This window comes from Poecilia reticulata, chromosome 1 (assembly GCF_904066995.2).
Source record: "Poecilia reticulata chromosome 1, P_reticulata-male-v2, whole genome shotgun sequence".
NCBI classification, from domain to species: Eukaryota; Metazoa; Chordata; class Actinopteri; order Cyprinodontiformes; family Poeciliidae; genus Poecilia; species Poecilia reticulata.
Window position 1 is genome coordinate 33,078,605 of NC_088830.1, and position 19,633 is coordinate 33,098,237.

The 19,633-nt window shown below is 43.2% G+C and overlaps 1 protein-coding gene across 3 annotated transcripts in view; it reads left to right on the forward strand.

Annotated features, from left to right (window-relative positions):
* The window catches only part of sorcs3a (sortilin related VPS10 domain containing receptor 3a), a 225,158-nt gene that overhangs the window by 162,083 nt on the left and 43,442 nt on the right, over positions 1 to 19,633 (forward strand). For all 3 annotated transcript variants that reach the window (XM_008422187.3, XM_008422206.3, XM_081611734.1), the window contains exons 5-10: positions 2,173 to 2,246; positions 5,047 to 5,111; positions 5,598 to 5,716; positions 9,869 to 9,958; positions 10,336 to 10,515; positions 16,587 to 16,733. In XM_008422187.3, the coding sequence (XP_008420409.1) occupies positions 2,173 to 2,246; positions 5,047 to 5,111; positions 5,598 to 5,716; positions 9,869 to 9,958; positions 10,336 to 10,515; positions 16,587 to 16,733 (675 nt within the window). The remainder of the gene's footprint in view (positions 1 to 2,172; positions 2,247 to 5,046; positions 5,112 to 5,597; positions 5,717 to 9,868; positions 9,959 to 10,335; positions 10,516 to 16,586; positions 16,734 to 19,633) is intronic.

Here is a 19,633-nt window from a genome sequence, read left to right on the forward strand (position 1 = left end):
TGTTGATTCCCATCAAAATAAATAACTTAAACAGACAATAATGACTGAATCTGGGCTAATCAGAGGTTAAATGCTGCATTGATCGTTCAGAGTGAATCTCTGGAATCAGCTGATAGCAGCCGGGTTGATATCTGACCTCAGCTCATCTCTCCTCTGATTTAAAGGACTGTTACAAACATTTCATCCTTTCTGCTTTAGGCTCAAATCAAACACGGTTTTTTTCAGAGAAATAACTTTTTTCTTTTTGCAGAGTGGATGTGTGAATTGCAAGGAGTCTGATTCAACTAAATGTGATTGTCCTCAAAACCCTTCAGCACTCAGATGAGGAAATAGTTTTAAATGAGAAGTACACATGCAGGTGAAGACGGGATGCTGAGACATAGACATAAGTTGCAAACTTTCATTTAAATCACATATTAAAAATGTTGAAGACCCTGAAGATAAAACTGCACTTTCTTCAGAAACAGATGATGTTAAAGTGCTGAGAAGCATCTTGTTTTAATGATTTTCCTCTGTTAAGTTACTGTTTGAATGAACACACCTGCCTCCACATGCTGGTTTCTGTCTCTCATGATGCAGTAAAAAACTTTTAAAAAAATCAGTTTGTTCCATCTTTATTCAAGTTGTCACCATGTCGTGACAGTACGGCATCAGAGAGATGATGAGTGAGAGAATGAAGCTCTTCCACCTCCTCCCTCAGCTGCTATTGCATTCTGCAAAAATGCAAAGCTCCTGGTCAAAAACAAACAGAGCCAGGAGGAACGTCTGTGCTGTCAATCACCCTCGTTTGCATGCTGCTAAATGTGCAAATGGAAAGTTACAGGCTTATTACCTGTAACTTTTCATTTCAGGTAATAAAAGTTTCATGCTGCACCTTAAAGATTCATAACAGTAAATCTCACCGCTGTAGTTTATACTCAGGTGAGTATTTACTCATGCATCGATATATTTTCATTCATAAAGTTATCCTCGGATTGTTCCCACCGTTCTTTAGAATTGCAGCTTGTCTGTAGTTTTAGCAGTAGCAGCCGAGGACATGAACATCCAGCTTCAAATATGTTATTCAATATTTGGAAGCATGTTCCAAATATTGAATAACATGTTTTTGACAGCCATCCATTTGTCTCGTCACGTCTGTGTTTGTGATGGTTGTTTTCAGAGCAGTCAGTTTCCGGAGGCTTTCCAGCGTCGAGCCGGTGCATCACATGTGAGCGACTGGGTAAAAAGTCATGTTTGTCATTAGTGGGGGGTCCAGCTCTGTATGAGGCAAAGCGTAAAACAATGAGCTGTTTTTTCTTTTCTTACCAAGCTAAGCTCTACAGCAGGATCTGAAATTATCCACTTTGATTCCTTTGGGACAACTGGAATTACTTTTAAGACAAAAAGAGAAATCTTTTGAAACTTGCTCTGATTTTTTCTTCAAACTTGAGTTTATTCATGTCAAATGTTTGTTGTTTTTCATAACAAGTCTCTCTTCTACATGAGATCTTGGATCTCACTGAGACGGCCTGTATAGAAACGATGCTTTCGATTGAAAGATCTTTACGTTTTTATTTATGCTGTGATTAAAATCCATCAAATTGGAACATTTGCTGTACTACACAAGTACCGGCTAAATGGATGCACAAAGGCAGTGAGAAATATGTGAGGTTCTCCGTCATCATCGATCAGTTTAGTGCTAGGAAACACAAAGGGGTCATTAATTGGTTGCCCGGGCGCCTGTAAATATAATTAGTACATCGAAATTGGGCCACAGGCTACACCTGCACATCTGGTGAACCATACATCATTTTTTGCATCCATTGTCCTCTGCACTGGAACAGAGTAAAGTGGTTTCGTAGCCAGTATTTGACGTGCCTATCAAATAAGATTCTTTGCTATGTAAGCTGAAAAAAACGAGCCTGTTGTTTGTACCGCAGGGAACAGAGATGCATATATTTGTCATAATCTGTTAGCTTGATTGGCCGGTTGTTAACGCTGAAAGCGATTCTGTTGTCATCTCCTTGGAGGATGCTTCATAGCCCCAGACTATCCTCCGGTCTGGAATTAACCAGCCACATCTCTGGCTCACTTGTGGCTGTTTTACATCAGCTGGCGTGATTAAAAGACCCGACAGATGTAGATGTATATGTTGACCCAACTAACGTCCCTGTGTCTCTGATTTTCCTGCAGTTGTACAGCTCAGTCGACTTTGGAAGGAAATGGATGCTCATCCACGAACACGTCACCCCGAACAGATTCTACTGGTGAGTCATCTCTTCTCATGTCTCGGCTGCTGCATTCCTCGTCTCTAAAGTTGTTTGCTCAGGAATGCAGCAAGTGCTTTTGACTCAGAACAAGGCCTCTGACTGGCAGTGATGGTGGAGAAATCCTGCACATCTCTGTAGTTTGACGCAATGAGCCAGAGCTTTATGTCTCCTTCAGTGGCTCAGGAAAGTCTTCACTTTGTCCACATTCTGTTACTTCATAGATTTATTGTGTGTTTGAGTGTTCTTCTGTCTCATAGATCAAGGCACAGCACTCCATAAAAAGCAGGCAAAATAGCTTTTGGGAAAGATGTGCATCAGCTTTTATTGCCAAAAACTTGATAATGTGGAGCTTAATATTTTTCTTAAAGCCTCTTTGGCACCAATCACAGCGCATCTTTTTGGCACAGCAGATTTTAAGTATTTTCTTCCATTTTTTGCTCCAGATCCTGTCAGGGTCAGGCAGGATGGATGGGCAGTGTGGAAACGCCACGTCTAGGTCTTTGTTTGCTTCAGGTCACCGACCCTCAGTGGACCCACTGAGCGTCCACTGAGTTATTTTATCTATTATGAATATATAAAATCCACAAATGCTGGAGACCTCCTTTAAAAATGTGTCTAACTTCCCATTTTGATCGTTCACACAGCAAACAGGCCTTATTGTGCATTAATACACACAGTGGAGACACAGTACTGCAGAAGCTAACATCTATGTCTTCCTTATTCCCTCTCTTTGTGTCAATCAGCGACAAGGAAGATTAATGGCAGCCTTGGACTGGTTTCAGCCAATAGTGCGTCAAGCAGCATTGTGTCTCGGCATTTTATGTCACAAACTCTGTTTTCTTATAAATATTTTTGACATTCTCTAAAGAAATATGCGGGATGCATTGTGTTTGAAGGCTATTCTTCTATTCTTCACCATCATCTGATGTCTGGAGCTGAGGAGGTTTTCTCTAAGCTTGAGTGCTGTTACTTTGCCCCCTATGAAGGCTGGTCACCCCAATACTATATATATATATATATATATATATATATATATGGATTAGAAGACTCTGATCTCAGGGATAAGAACCTTTCATAGCAAGAGATGAGAATACATTCTACCATTTACTTTGAAATTATATATATATAAAATATCCTTCATGTAGAAAAACTACATGAAGGACATTTTAAATCTGACCTTGCTGACACTTTGGAATAAAAAACTGCACTGATGTTCATTTTAAAATAAATAATAAAAAGTGAAGGGATGAAAATGCATTCCAGTGACCCTGTAGATTCAGCTTCCAGCAGTATTTATATTCCTCTTAATATCAGGTTAATAAATGTCTAGAGTTTCTTTTAAACTAAACCAGTGGAAGCAGGAGGAGTAATTTTCTTATGATGCAGACATACAGATTTGGAAGCAGGACCTATGACTAATAACAAACCAGGGATGTTCCTGTCGCTTCATATCCACTCAGCCTCCCTCTCACTCCCCCTGTGGTGCACCAACTCCGTCTGAAAGTGCACACTCATCACAAATGTTGGACTGAATGTCGCCCAGCTCATCACTCCTCCGCCCCTCCCTCTCTGAGGTGACTGGCTGAGCCTGGGATTGCCTTGGGTTGCACTCTCTACTGCTCATAAATCTGGAGCTACATCCATGCCACTGCAGAGAGATCCTAAATTTGTGCAAAATACATCACTGACTTTACCCTTTGCTGCCAAAACCATCTCAAGGACACCGGAGCAGTGGATGGGTCTGCAGCTCAGCCAGGCTGGACTCCAGTTGGCTGGATCTGCTCGGCTGCTCCATCGACCTCAGAGGGATTTTAAATATCGTCACAGTTGGAAACCAGTAGCTGCCATTCAGTCTAATCCACCAGTTGCTGAAAGTGAAAACTTTCAATCGTCAATGAAGAACTTAAAGTTTAGGCTCCTATTCAAACACAGTTTGGAACCAACCTCCTGCCCCAGACTGTCTCAAAGCTTCAAGCTGTTGATTTCAGGTCAAGTTAAAGATGTAGTCCTCCCTGTTCATCATTCCCCCAGTTTGAACCATCCATGGCAGTAAAAACAGGCCCACAGCATGATGCTGCCATCAGCAACGCCCCCCTGCTGTTTCACTGTGAGGCTGGAGTCCAGCAGATTCCTCTTCATGGTCAGCTTTTACCTCTAGAGGTTCTTCAGTCTTTCTTCAACATCCAAACTGATTTTCCTGGATTTGAGGTGACAGTTTGGGTCAGATGAGTGAATTCAACAATTTTCACCATGCAACCAAAATGACTTAAAAATAATTCTCTGGATGACTGTGACCCAAAAACAAGTGATACTGAAACCCAACAGACAAACTGAATGAAAACATAGTTAAGTCACTTCCTCTAAAATAAGTGTTGATCTGCAGAAACAGAACCTTCTCGTAGGTTTTCGTACTTCTCTCTTCCTAAATGAATCTCTCTGCTGGCTTCTTGTTCTGTTGACTGGACGTTTTGTTTTCTAGAGTGAATATGCATAACCACAAATCCCACACTACTAAACCAAGCAACAATAAATCAAGGCATAAAGAAATTAGTTAGCATAAAATGTTTATTTTTTCATAGAAAATCTGTAATTCAAATGAACAGGAATTCGTTTTTAGGGCTTAAATTAATTCTGCTCTGTTAAAGGAATTCAGGCCTGTGCCAGTTTCTGCTGCTTGTTTGCACTCCATTCATTCTTTGGCAGCAACTCTAAACTAATCTTTCTTTATATTTTCATTTCCAATGTATTAATTCTTGTAATTAGGCATTCATGCATTGGTTCCTGTTTTCGCTGCCAGGTCTGTTTCTGGACTGGACAAAGAACCAGATCTGGTCCACATGGAGGCTCACACTCCGGATGGAAGTAAGTGACTTTATGAGAAAATACAATACAGTTTGTTCAGGAAATAATCAACCAGGAAAGAAGTTTGGGTCCAAAATGAAACCCTAGGCGTCAGTTTTAATGAATCTTGCTTCTCCTTCTTTCCAGCTCCTTAACTCTGAATGGCAGCGCCATTGAAATACAATAAGTGCTAAAGTTTTTACACCAAACTCAGAGATACAAGCTTTCTGTCTGATTGACAGGATGCTTGTTTGTCATATCTGTGCAATGAGAATAACTAGGTGCTACAAAGAGAAGCAAATTAACCGAGGAAATGTCAGGCTGCGTGGATGGGAGGAGAACAAACAGTAGAACACAAAACCTGTTTTTGATCTGATTGAGAACGGTGGAGTATGGAGATGCTTTCAGCTTATCTTGAACAGGTGATGCGTTGCTGCGACTCTGTTCGTTAATATGCATGAGAGGAATAACAACTCTAACGGCTCTGCCTGTGTGTGTGGCTGACAGATGTGCAGTATGTCACATGCAGAGCTCAGATGTGCTCCGAAGCCAACCGGAATTATCCGTTCCCGGGATACATCGACATCAGCTCTCTGGTGGTTCAAGACGACTACATTTTCATACAGGTAGGGCTCCAGCCTGTCCCCGTTATGCAGCTCAATGTAGCCAGGCTTAGTTCAAACATGCACACTCTTTGAAATGTTGCCTATTTCACGTTACAACCAGAAACGTCAATGTGTCTTATTGGAACTTTGTGTGACAGACCAACACAAAATAAAGGGTTCCACTGATTTAAACTCCCTTTACTCTTTTTTTAATGATTATAGCAGTGAATCTTTCACGCTGCATCTCCACCAGATTTGTACATATTGAGACTGAAATTTTTACCCGTTCTTCTTTTCTAAAGAGCTCATGCTCAGTCAAACTGAAGAGAGATCATCTATGAACATACATTTCCAGGTCTCACCTCAGACTCTCAATTGCATTTGAGAGTCTGAGGTTGTTGGACTGGAGGCTGTAACTGATAGTTCTTGGGTCCAGGAGCAGCAGTGAACCTTCGTTCGGACCAGTGGACCGGGTCTTTACCCTGGTGATGATCGACAAAGTCAGGAGTGTTTGCTTCTCTGGCCTACGTCAGGCATTAGTTGGATGTGATGTGGGACTATGGAGTGTTTTAAGGAGTATCCAATCCCAGTAATTTCAAATCCACAGGTGTGTCAACAGGTTGAGCCTGTTCCCAGTGTGTGTTGGACTCTACCAGGCCTCTGTAACCAAACCTGTGTATGGACCGGATCTGAAGGCTTGGTGATGGAGAGGAGGACGTCTGGTGTTGGGACATTGTTTCATCTTAGTTTTTTTGCAGATGATGTGGTTCTGTTGGTTTCCTCCAGCTGTGACCTCCAGCGTTCACTGCTTGGTTTGAAGTCAGAAGTCTTGGATCTTGGTTTATAGTTCAGACGTGATGGGAGAAGGAAGCAGATGGATTGGAGCTTTGCCCGCAGCCATGCCAGCGCTGCTGCGCTCTGTTGTGGTGAAGAAAGAGCTGAGCCAATCAGCAAAGATCTTCATTTAATGTCTGTCTACATCCAGTCCTGACCTTTGGTCATGACATCGATCTGGTTCTTTTGGTCATGATTCATGATAGGAGTTGATGAAATGAGCTTCCTCCAGAGGCTTCTAGGGGTGAGGAGCTCTGCCATCCAGAGGATGCCTCCATGGCGCCTCCCCTTGATGCTGATGTGGTCCCACTGAGGGGAGAGCCTGGGAGACGCTGAACTCACTGCCGGGAGTTCACATCCTGTCTGGCCTGGGAATGCTTGGGATTCCCCAGAGTTGCTCAGAAGAGGAATGTCTGCGATTCCTCCTGGACCTGTTTCCTCCCTGACTTGATGTTGGATAAACAGAAGACGATGGATGGAATGGATGGACTTTGACTGGGCCATTTAAACATATGTTTTGATCTAAAACAGCTGAGCTGTGATCCTGCAACTTTAAGAGCATCTGTTCTCCAACTCTTCAGAGTTAAATGAATGCCTCATTGGCAGTACTCTGCAAGTACTAAAGGTTTAAGTACCATAAATACAAGGCGCCCTCCAACTACTGTAGATAAAATATCACTCATACTGTGTGGTGAAAATGAAATAACCCACTTAACTACAACTCTTTGTCCTCTCTCACTTCTTCCTGGCACAACCGGCTGTTTAAAATCAATAAAGAACTCATCGACTTAGAAGCTGCCCTCATTTAAAGACACGGCGATTCTTCCTCTGTAGTCTGAAGTTCTAACTAGGCTGGACAAATTAGTCTGCTGATTTGCTGGTTCAGGTCTAAACTTAAGTGATGATGATCATAAAGAAACGTTGTAACAATATAACAGTTACTTTTTAATGTAAGACTTTAAAATTGTCTTTTTATTTTATGTCTCCAATTTCCTTTTTTTTACTCTTTTACACACGTTGGACTCCACGCTGGAAACCCTGCAAATCCATGCAGAGACCATAAAAAGAGCAGCTGCTCAACAATTAAGAGGAGAACTTCTGAATAAAATCTAAAAGTTAAATCCAAAAGCATTATTTACACCATGACCTGCTGGATTCATGCAGCCGACAGAGAAGCTAAGTGGGAACACGCTGCCCTATGGTCAACTGCATCGTGTCGCTGCGACACGGCCAGGACAAACAAAGTGGAGATAAAATTTCCTCTTGTGCTTTGGCTCGTTGTCTTCTTGTTTAACCTTCATCTTTTCATTTTCTCTGTCGCTTCATCCACTCTGCAACTGCAAACAAGGTGCAATCTTTAATACCAAGTCAATATTTTAACAATGCAGTGGATCTCCTTTTTTCATAGAGCTTGTCTAGGAGAAGCAGCTTTGCGAGCTGAAATAATTTGGTGCAATGCAAAGTCATTTCATTAATAACTTAGCATGATGTTGGACTGAATGGTACTGCAAACCAGTCAGTCCAGGAGCAACATTTATTTCCCTCATCGACTGAACCCCCCACTCAGTCCCTGAATACTGTGACTTTATTGTAATAACCAACAACTTCTGTAATTTAACTTCACAACACAGAAGCCCTAATCATTAACCTGAAAAAAAAAATACAATGTCGTGTAGAAATTCAAGGATACAGTTTGGTTACCTGGACCTTTGCCCCTCCACCCTCGCCCCCCGGCCGTCTGCCCTCCAGCACTTTAGAGAAATAAATGAAGCTGTTCCTTAAAGATCCTTCAGTCAAGTCTGACCTGACCTGAGTCTTTCATGCCAACTCTCAGGCATCTGACGAACTCTCAGTCCAATTGCCTCCACGTTTTAACATGCGTGCGTCACAGACAAAAGGTCCAACAAGGGATTGGCTGGGTGGGGAGAAAATCAATCATACCAATTCCTCTTAAAGTTCAAACTGCTGCTGGTTATCTGGCCATCGATCTGCGACTCCCTCACTCGATTGCATGTGGGAATGTTCTGCAGTGCTCACAGCTCGGCTGCTGAATTGCCTCTCAAAGCTTGTTTTCTCTCCTCTGAGCCACACAGAGCACTTACAAGATCAGTAACAAAATCAGCCCCGTCGTGCAACATTGATGCTCACATCGTTTCTCTTCTGCAAGCTGTGAAATTGAAGGTTTTTCTCTAATGAATTTTATGTCGTTATCGATCAGGAGGAAAATTGGGTTGTGAAACTGGCCAATCATTTTGCGCGTTGTATCTCAATGTGTACAAATGGTCGTCCTTTGTTGCCCCAAGGCTAATGACAGTTCTCCAACACACGCCTCCCCAGACAGACTCCTAACAGCTTGTATGTTTGCAAAAGGTCTGCAACATGAAGGATGACTTTCCCCTCCCTCAAACTGCAGATGAGGCTTGGTTAGGCAACTTAAAGATTTCTCCTGACAAAGAATAATGAGACTATTGATTGTCCTGTGAGATATTTACCAAAGTCCACTTTGAAACCTCCAAGTTCACTGACACCTGGGGAGGAGTTTATTTCTGAGCTGACGTCAGGTGATACTGATGAATCCTCTCTGGATCCCCACCTGGAGAAACTGCTCAGAAAGACAAACAGCTGCAGGCTGAAACCCACTGAAAATAAGACGACTTGAAAATGAGGAAATGACCAGCACTACAGTTAAACCTTTTTTACAGGTATAGATATTCATTTTATAGACTTGCGAGAAGATCTTTTAAAAGAATCTGAATATTCCTGCAACAGGACAAAACCTGAAGCAGAACAAAAGTGTATAACTGGCTACATTCAGATGATACAAATGATTACATTACAGGCAACAGAAACAAAACACATTTTTTACATAAGTGTAAAAGTCATCTGTAGACAGACAGACAGCTGAGGCCCCTCAGCCTTTGGTCACTGCTCTGGAGAACCTGACCTCTCTGCCCACGGATGGAGGGCTGCGTTTCTTGGTTCCCGAGTAAAAACCCGCCTGGCACCAAGCTCCTCCGGGTCTGGCTCCTAACAGGGACCCCGGTGACACATTCAGGCGTCTGTTTCCATTGATGGAAACGGTCCCTCACCTAGGAACCGTTTGCAATGGGTCAACCTGCCCGACCAGTGACAAAAAGCCCCTGATAACCTGACAACTCAAACTCCTCTGACACAATAAGGTGGAAGCCCATCTGGCTCAGATGATGCCCGTTTATGGTGTTTTTATAGTGGTAAACCAAGAATTATAACCAAGAAAACTGTTTTTTTCAGCAAAAACTCAATTTAACTGTAAATTCTAGACTAGAATGTCAGATAATTTGTTGTCTTCATGTCTCAAAGGTTCCCACCTCTGGACGAGCCACTTATTACGTCTCCTACAAGAGAGAAGCTTTCATACAAATCAAACTGCCAAAATACTCCCTGCCTAAGGTACGCTGCAGCATGTTCACATGTTGGAGACTCATTGAAAGTTTTTCATTTCTAAATGTCAGGACAAAGCAATCATGCAGTTAATTAAGTTTGTCTGTAAACCTCAAGATTGAATGTTTACACTTTGATGGTTAGGACTGATGTAAAACGCATGTTTCAGTTTTTTTTCTTTGTTTTATTAGAATCGGTGTTCTGTCCTTCCAAAAGTCCTTGTGTCTCTCACTGTAGGTGATGCTGTCCAGTACGTCCACAGACATTTACATTCATCCCACAGCGTTGACCTCATGACCAGTCCCACAGGGTCAAGATGGACTAATCTGTCATCTCTGTGCCTCCAGTCATAACTTCTCTTAATCTCTCCTGCTGCTTCCTGAAAGGATTTGCACATCGTCAGCACCGACGGGAAGCAGGTCTTTGCAGCAGTGCAGGAGTGGAACCAGAACGACACCTACAATCTCTACCTGTCTGACACCAGAGGGATCTTCTTCACCTTGGCCATGGAAAATGTCAAGACAACCAGGGGCATCGCTGGGAACCAGATGTTGGACCTGTATGAGGTACCAGTGTTTGAATTATTCATGAATGAAATTTATAGGGTTTTGGTCTCTGAATGTGACATCAAGCTAAAAGAGGGTCTTTAATTGCTGGTCTGTGCATTACATTGTTGATTGGGGTGAGATTGGCAGAGAGAGCTGCACTTAAAGATCGTCATGTAAATCAGATCCCATTGTTGAATTCAATACTCTCCAAAACTGCAAAAAGCAGCAGTTGAGATGCTCTTTTGCCAGCGAGTTTTTGTTAATTGTATTTTTTTATTAAAAGCAACAAGTTAAAACCCCCACTGGGCCACAGGACTAATCCTTTAATGCATAAATGGAGATAATCTTGTAATCCCATAGTTTTCCATTGGAATCCTCTGTCAAAACAACTTCACAACATATTTTTGCAAATGTTCAAATTTTGTTTCATTCAGTTGTTGGAATCAAAGTTTTTTTTTCAAGTGAGTTTAAACCACAGAAAACCCAAATCACCAGGAAACAGTGGTTACCTGGTGATCTGGTAACCAAGTCAGTATTAACCTGACCTGCAGACCAAACTGTGGAAAACTGGAGGAATGTTCTCAGCTGCTTGGATTGTTGGTGATGATTTTCCTTTCTTGCCACTTGGAGCCATTCAGAGTTAAGTGATCAGGCGTAACATCGTAACCGTCACGGACTCGCTGACACAGCGTATCGTGATGCAGTGCGTTCCTACTGTCAGAGCCAACCAGACGCTCAGTAACGAGTTCTGAACGGCAGATTGAGAACATCGACTCCAATCTGCACATTTTTCTGCTTCAATTCATCAACTTTATGGACACAATATAGGACCTCAGTCAAAAGTTACAAAAATAAACCCTGTTGTTCACTGTCAGTTTGTATAAAGTTACGACTGACCAGTTTGTCTTCATAGAGTAGAAGTCAGTTTTCTCTTGACTTTAGCATTTCAGGTATTTGGTCAATATTTGGGATTAAAAGGTTCAGGATACAAAAGTAATGGTATTTTCATTAAAACAACATTTTATATGTGTGTAAAGTTTGTCTTTAGCTAAATGGGCTACAAATTGTGAGCAGAAAACAAGAACATGTTGGTCCCAAACAGAATTAGTGAATGTTTTGTGATCATTTGTAATGAAGGTACAGACAGAGCTCTGGAAGCCAGGATGAAGTGTGACGTCCATCCATCCACAGAGTTTCCTTAGAGTTTGTTTTAGTTGACTTGTTGAATGTGGACAGGTTTGCATAACAGGCTGCACTCGTCCATCTTCCTGACAGCAGACACACACAGCATAGAGAATGTGGCTCAGTGCTGTGGAGCTGCAGAGTGGACCTTGTTAGCTCGCTGCCTTCATACTGTATGTGTTTGCATCCATAGCAGGAGAGTTCACTTCCATCCCTTTACGCTCCTCTGTGAACCCAGTTTATCACTCCAACACTGGCAGGTGTGATGGAGGGAATGGAGGAAGGAAGTGAGATGTTGGGCAGCTGCAGTGGCAGCGGGGCGGTAATTAACAATGCCATTACTTCTCCTGCCCAGGCTGTGGATATGTGCGCTGATTGTGAGTGCAGCTCCCCTTTCCATGCGACTCTGCTTCATTTCTGCGGTGGGAGACGGCGCTCAGTGCAGGTTTGAGTAGACGCATGCAAATAGCTGAGAACCGTCTGAAAGCACCTGTGCTGTTATACAAGCCGGTAGATAACTAGAATAAATAAATCAGTTGCAAGAAGCATGAAAAAGGAATAAAAGTGGTCGGGGGAAGGCCCGGCCCACCGAGCCCAACAGCTTTGGATGTATTCTACCGTTATACTCTGACACCTGGTGGGTTTGGAATAAACCTGCTGGAACATCTTTCAGCCCATTTTCCCTCCGTCAGCTCTAATAACGTGTGTGCGCAGAGACTGTTGGAAAACCAGCCATTCTTCTGAAAGTCATTTTCTGTCTTTGTGTCACAATTTCTCCCAGACTGCCGGACCTCTTTAGGAGGCCAGCTGCCATCCTGGCTGTTATTTCCAGTGGATGAAATGAACAGAATCCCATCGATCGCCTCGTACCCACACAACCTCTGAAGAAAAACTGTGGCCCATTAGATACACTTCACATATCAGTCAGTCAAGGCTTCATTTGTGGAGCTCCCTTCGTTCACAATGAGGGCAACACGACGTGCTTCTTTTGTATGATATGATAAAAATAACAAATAAAACAGAAAAAAGTAATGAGGTAAACAAGACGGAGCATGAAAATGTGCAGAAATGTGTCGTCAACAGGAGAAGTTTGTTTGAAGGACTGAGGAAATTGAACTGTGCAGATGAGGTGGAGAAGGCAGTAAAACAAAATGCTGCCTGTCGGCCATCTGCAGTCCATGCAATGATTCTGTGTAGCTGAAAACGTGGCGGGCCAGCACAATTAGTTGAATTTTATATCAAATGATATAAACATCTTGTAAAATTGTTCCGCTCAGGCAGCAGGTTGGTGCAGCAGCTCTGCTTTTTATTTTCTAGACTTTTTATTCCGTTTTTTGAGGTGATGCATGTTTGGACAATTATTCTCTGATTCTGGATGCTGTGCAGCTGAAAGGATTTTTGCTCTTTCTTTTTCTCTTATGCTTTTGTACAGTTGTTTTGATGTGTAACCACGGCAACAAGATTTTATTTTTATAATTGTGAGCACCTGATTAGCATCTCAAAAGCTCAAATGACTCCTGAACTATGACCCCGACTCCCAAAGAGAGAAAGAGGAAGTTCAATCCATCTCTTCCATCCATCCTGATTTTCAAGGATCAGATCGTTTACTCAAACTTTTCCCTTCCCGGGTTTCTAACCGTACAGCCACACAAATTTAAAGAGGAATTGCAAAAGCAAAGGAGGTGGGTTAGCAGTTCTAATTACTAAAGTACTGTGGAATAATGTCTCTGCTGTCTGGATATTAAGTTGTTTGCATGTCATGTTGTAGAAAATGTACAACACAAAGTTTCCATTATTCTATAAACATGGTTTTGCTTTCTTTTCCATTTCACAGAAAATCAAACTATCAGCATCCAGTGAATGTTTGTTAAGATTAGAGTAGTTTACTCATTTCATTTAAATATTGTGTTTTCGTTTTCATGCAGATAAAACTGAAGACGTTACACAATAAAACTTGTTTTTTGTGGCCCATAAGTGCTTTTACTTTGTCGATCCAGATGGTAAGTTGTTTGGACTGCAGGATGAGACAGAAATGGGCTTCACTGTATTTGCAGCCTTGCTGCGTCTCCAGTTCTGATCGTATCCTAAACAGCAGAGATGAATGGATCAGTTAAAGCAGGCAGAACGTTTTCATGCAGCCAGGACTCGTGTCGTTGGTAACAGAGCTCCATCTTGTGCTTCCTCACAAAGACACTCGCTGATTTTCTCCCACAGAAGAAAACGTTCACGTTTTCTAACTCCACGCTGAAATTTGCACAATTAGCTCCTCAATTAGTGAAACGATTTTATTGTTAGTCAGACTTCATAGGAGCAGTTTGTGTAATCACAGGCCGTTTGTTGGAGAACTGCTGTCATTTTTCCATGTGAACTGGTGACACTTCCTGCTTTAGCAGGCGGCTCCTGGTTGCCAGGGATTCGGTGCATCAACAGCCATTTATCTTTTCGCTCTCTGCTTTTGACTTTGCCGTTACCAGTCCCAGGTGATCGGAGACACGGGGAGGCATGTTGTCTGTGTAAATAATTATTCTGATCCTGGCGATGTTCAGCTCCTCCTGCCTGCGTTTTCCTGGCAGTGAAGTTAAACCCATGAAGGCGTTAAAACTGTAAATGAGTCATAAAATATACAACTTGGTTGTCTCACTTTCGATAATCGCTGACCCCCTGCTGTTCACCAACGACTCTGTGCCTCTGATGAAATGCATCCTCATCAGTGGCAGCGTTATGACCTGCAGACGATACAGTGAATGCATTTATTGAATTCAGTGAGAAGCTGCTCTCCAATGCAACAACAACAGGAAGATAAATGAGGAGGCTGTCAGGCCGTTTTAAAGCCGAAGGAGAAACCCGGACAGGCTCTGTCCCTCTGAATATCACACTGCTGCTGATCGCATTATGAAAACTGTAGATAACTGTTATTGGAAAAGAACGCTGGAAGTGATTAGCCTTTTACCACTTATCTGCGGCGCTTTTGTGATAGTTTGAAATTCAGTTCAGTTCAAAAGTATAGTATCTATCCCAAAGGGAAATTAAATGTCTAACTTTTAGTTTCCAAGTGTCTTTACACAGTTGGTATGGATGGCAATGCTGTGGGCAGGAAGGATCTCCAGAAGCAGTCAGTGTTGCATCTAATCTGAAGATCCCTCTGACTGAAGACTGTTGCTTTATGACAGACATGATTTTCCACAGAACCGCGTCCTGGATGAGGGTCAGACGTGACCATATTACTCCCATCCTCCACTCTTTTACTTAGTAAAAATCCTGTGTAAGTACAGAGATCAGAACATCTGAATTCATATTAAAATGTTACGTCATCAGAAGCACCTAAATATAAAGTAATGTTGAAATTGTTTTGTATTTTAAGAACCAAAATGAAAATAATTCATATAAATAACTTAATGAGCCAAAATGTGTTTTTTTTTTATCACTGTCTTTTCATATAAAACTTATGAAACTTTAAAAAAACTGGAGGTGTGTATCTGTACATGGTGAATTTTGATTAAATCCATCTGTTTCTTCACTCAGTGAAGTTACTCACATCCAGGAATTTTACTCGACTATATGGATCAATACTGCATAATAAAATTACTCAAGCTGTAAACGTACAGCATAGTAAAACTAATCCTAACAGTATATTTTTCCGAAAAGTTACTAAAATTAATGTAATTGAGTAAATGCTACTAATTACTTAGCTACTCTGCTGCTGTGTGGAGGTTGGTGTTGATCTGTCACCTGGAGGCCACATGAAAGATTTTATAAGAAGGTGATCTGAAAGCATTTATTGTTCTAGAATCAGGAAAACCAAACAGAAAAACTGCCATTAGTTCTTATTTCTGACTGATGCTAACTTTATTTGTAGCAGACGTTATTAAAAACCACCTGGTAGAGTTCATCTTTGCTTTCAAGCTGCAGCTCATCACCAGGCTTCGTTTTCGTTCTGTCTGCACGCACATGCACTCACGCTTCAGAGTAATCTGTGGAGCCGAAACTTCTGCTGGCATCCTTCGCTGTGTTGCACAAAAAGCCATGTAGGTGTAAATGATGGATGGAGGGAGAGCCATGGTAGTGGACGTGCATGATTCTCAAGTGTGTGTGTGAGAAGGAGAGAAAGAGCGAGTAGGTGGAGGCAATAAATAATAACTGCAGCGATTGACATGTCTGGTTGGATCAGGATGGGGGGACCCTCATTAGCTGCATCCATCTTGAGCGCCATGTATCTCTGACAATGTCAAATGTGCAGCCTATTAGTGCCACTTATAAAGATGTGCCCCTGCAGGGAGGGAAGCACATCCAAGAGGAGCCCCTCACTATGGCAACCACTCTGAGGGGCCGTGTCCTTTCCATCACATAACTCACTTTGCTTTGTTTCGGGATACGTCTATTACCTGAAACCGAGACTTTGATGATGGAGGTGACTGCCTGGGATGTTTCCGTCTGTTTATGGAGTCGGAACTTAAAGTCCCCTAACTGGTGTTGGTCTGGCAGCTTTTCAGGAGAGAAAACTCCTTGAGCTGGAAGGTTCAGCTGGCCTTCTGAAGGTCTGAGTTTTATTCTTTGATTCAGTTTTCCTGAGGGAAAACAGACCAGCTGTCTTTTATCCTGCCTGTATTGTTGCGACACATTAGGATATAATTACAGATAGCACTTAGAGCTACCTGCAACCGTCTCTGCAGACAATTGTCGACAACAGAAGGAGACGATAAGCATTCCATTTGCATTTAACTGGAGCTGTGAAGATTGCTGCCGCAGCGCCGAATGCCTTCTCAGATGGGAGTGTTGGATCCTCTCCCTCATCACAGGAAACCTCTCTGTCAGGGGATTGGTGTGAGCCTTGGATGTAAAAACAGTAATTTCTGTTTTGCGTTTGAAACGTGAAAAAGAATGAAGTGTTTTGTGTCTGTGTCCATTAGGTGGCTGGAATCAAAGGGATGCTAATCGCAAACAAGAAGCAGGACAACCAGGTGAAGACCTACATCACCTACAACAAAGGCCGGGACTGGAGGCTCCTGCAGGCGCCGACTGCAGACCTGGATGGAAACAACATCCACTGCATCCTGGTAAAACACCGGGCCGGATATTTCCTGGAGCTCAAACCATCATTCTGCTCATATTCACACTGATGTGGAGAGGATATGCCAGGTGGACCACTGCCAGGCATAATTAGAAATAATGATTTATAGTTTACAGCTTCACTTCATTCAAATAATACGCCATTAGTTGTAATTAAGTTACAACTAGGCTGGTTTTTATTCAATCTCACAATGTGTTTGGCATCAGAATGGAGTTCATATGTGTTTGTACTCATTTAGTGCTGAAGGGCTCACCTGAGCGGAACCGGCTGTGGGAGCAACCTGCAGCAATCTGCCGTCAAACTGGAAAACGGAGCAGAGCTTTGCTCCGCAACAACAACGTATCGTAGAAAATGTTCTGGAAACTCACTTCTCGTTTTATTTTCAGGCTCACAAACATTCTGTAATAATATCTGTACAAAAAGTAACAAAGTTACTTTTAAAAATCGTTTTGTGCCAGAAGGAAGCGGGGGATTCTGTCACAGCACCAAGCTGGTGACCGTGATGAAGAGGAGGTGACCATGATGAAGAGGAGGTGACCATGATGAAGAGGAGGTGACCATGATGGAGAGGAGGTGACCGTGATGGAGAGGAGGTGACCGTGATGAAGAGGAGGTGACCATGATGAAGAGGAGGTGACCATGATGAAGAGGAGGTGACCGTGATGAAGAGGAGGTGACCGTGATGAAGAGGAGGTGACCATGATGAAGAGGAGGTGACCATGATGGAGAGGAGGTGACCGTGATGAAGAGGAGGTGACCGTGATGAAGAGGAGGTGACCATGATGAAGAGGAGGTGACCATGATGAAGAGGAGGTGACCATGATGGAGAGGAGGTGACCGTGATGAAGAGGAGGTGACCATGATGAAGAGGAGGTGACCATGATGAAGAGGAGGTGACCATGATGAAGAGGAGGTGACCATGACGGAGAGGAGGTGACCGTGATGAAGAGGAGGTGACCATGATGAAGAGGAGGTGACCATGATGGAGAGGAGGTGACCATGATGAAGAGGAGGTGACCATGATGAAGAGGAGGTGACCATGATGAAGAGGAGGTGACCATGATGAAGAGGAGGTGACCATGATGAAGAGGAGGTGACCATGATGAAGAGGAGGTGACCATGATGGAGAGGAGGTGACCGTGATGGAGAGGAGGTGACCGTGATGAAGAGGAGGTGACCGTGATGAAGAGGAGGTGACCATGATGAAGAGGAGGTGACCATGATGGAGAGGAGGTGACCGTGATGAAGAGGAGGTGACCATGATGAAGAGGAGGTGACCATGATGAAGAGGAGGTGACCGTGATGAAGAGGAGGTGACCGTGATGAAGAGGAGGTGACCATGATGAAGAGGAGGTGACCGTGATGAAGAGGAGGTGACCATGATGAAGAGGAGGTGACCATGATGAAGAGGAGGTGACCATGATGAAGAGGAGGTGACCATGATGAAGAGGAGGTGACCGTGATGAAGAGGAGGTGACCGTGATGAAGAGGAGGTGACCATGATGAAGAGGAGGTGACCATGATGAAGAGGAGGTGACCATGATGAAGAGGAGGTGACCATGATGAAGAGGAGGTGACCATGATGAAGAGGAGGTGACCATGACGAAGAGGAGGTGACCGTGATGAAGAGGAGGTGCCAGGCTGTGGTGGTTGTGTGGAGTCTATATGCATAAGTTATAGTTTACCAGAAACACAGACAAGAACCTGAACGAACATGAACCTTTCACAGAATTTCATGATGAAACAGAAAACCTTCAGAACCGAAGCAGAACCTGGGCAGAGAGAAGTGGAAGACGGTGAAAACCAGAGAGCTTAAATATTGAGGCAGGTGGGAAGTGGCAAAGGATCCAGATACCTGAATGAGGTCAAACCAGTAGAACATAAATGAATGAGAAGGAAACGATCAGAACACAAAACGTAATGCCGTTATGACCGAGCGCCGGACGGACATCGGGACGTCTCTGTGATGCTTGAAGATCCTGATTCAAATTCAAACGGTACGTAGAAATCTGATGCAGCCTCAGGAGGTTCCAGAGTTCAGCTGGTCCAACATATTCCATTAACTCCCTTTGCGGTTCAAACGTAATGCGCTCGCCCACACCTGACCCTGACAGGCTGGATTTAAAACCCTGCTGGACCTCTGTCACAGCTGGGAATGGAGCCACTTAGGGATGTGTACAGGCCAGTCTGCTGGGTGACCCGGTCCAGAATGAGGTTGGCTAGAGAGCACAGCAGAACCACCTTCAATGTGACGGCAATCCATCATCAGAAGGTGAGAGAAGGAGGTTGTTTGAGGGCAAACCCTCCTGGGTCACTCCATAAGCCCTTGGTGAGACGAACGGAGGGCAGGAGGCCGGATGACCTTCCCCTCCTGTGTGAGAACGACCCTGACCGCCAGCCGGAGGCAGCAGCTGATGTTTCTGCAGATCCTGTTAAGGAATTAAACTTTAAACTTCCCCAGATGTTGGATGATGATACGCTTGCTGCTCCAGGCGGGTCTTCAGTGACCCGTTCAGCACCTCATCTGAACAGTCGGTGTGTAAAAAGGACAGGATCGTTTCTCTGAACGGTCAGGACAGGCAGTACAGGTGGATGTAGTGAAGCTCTGTGACGTTTTAGACTCTGGATGCAGAATATTTCTGGTTCCAACAAGAAGGCAGTAAAGCCAAAGCGTTTAGGTGGATATTAAAAGTTGTCTGACAGTCAGACATCATCATAGATTGAGGCAGATAGAAATACAGTATGCAAACATGAACAGAACCCGGTCAGTTCCTCCTGGAGTCTTTCATAATTTCAGTGATGGAGAATCAGAATCACGAGCCAAAGATTGATTTTCAACTTGCTCTCCACCTGAAAACTTGTAATCTTGGTTATCGTAAAAAACTT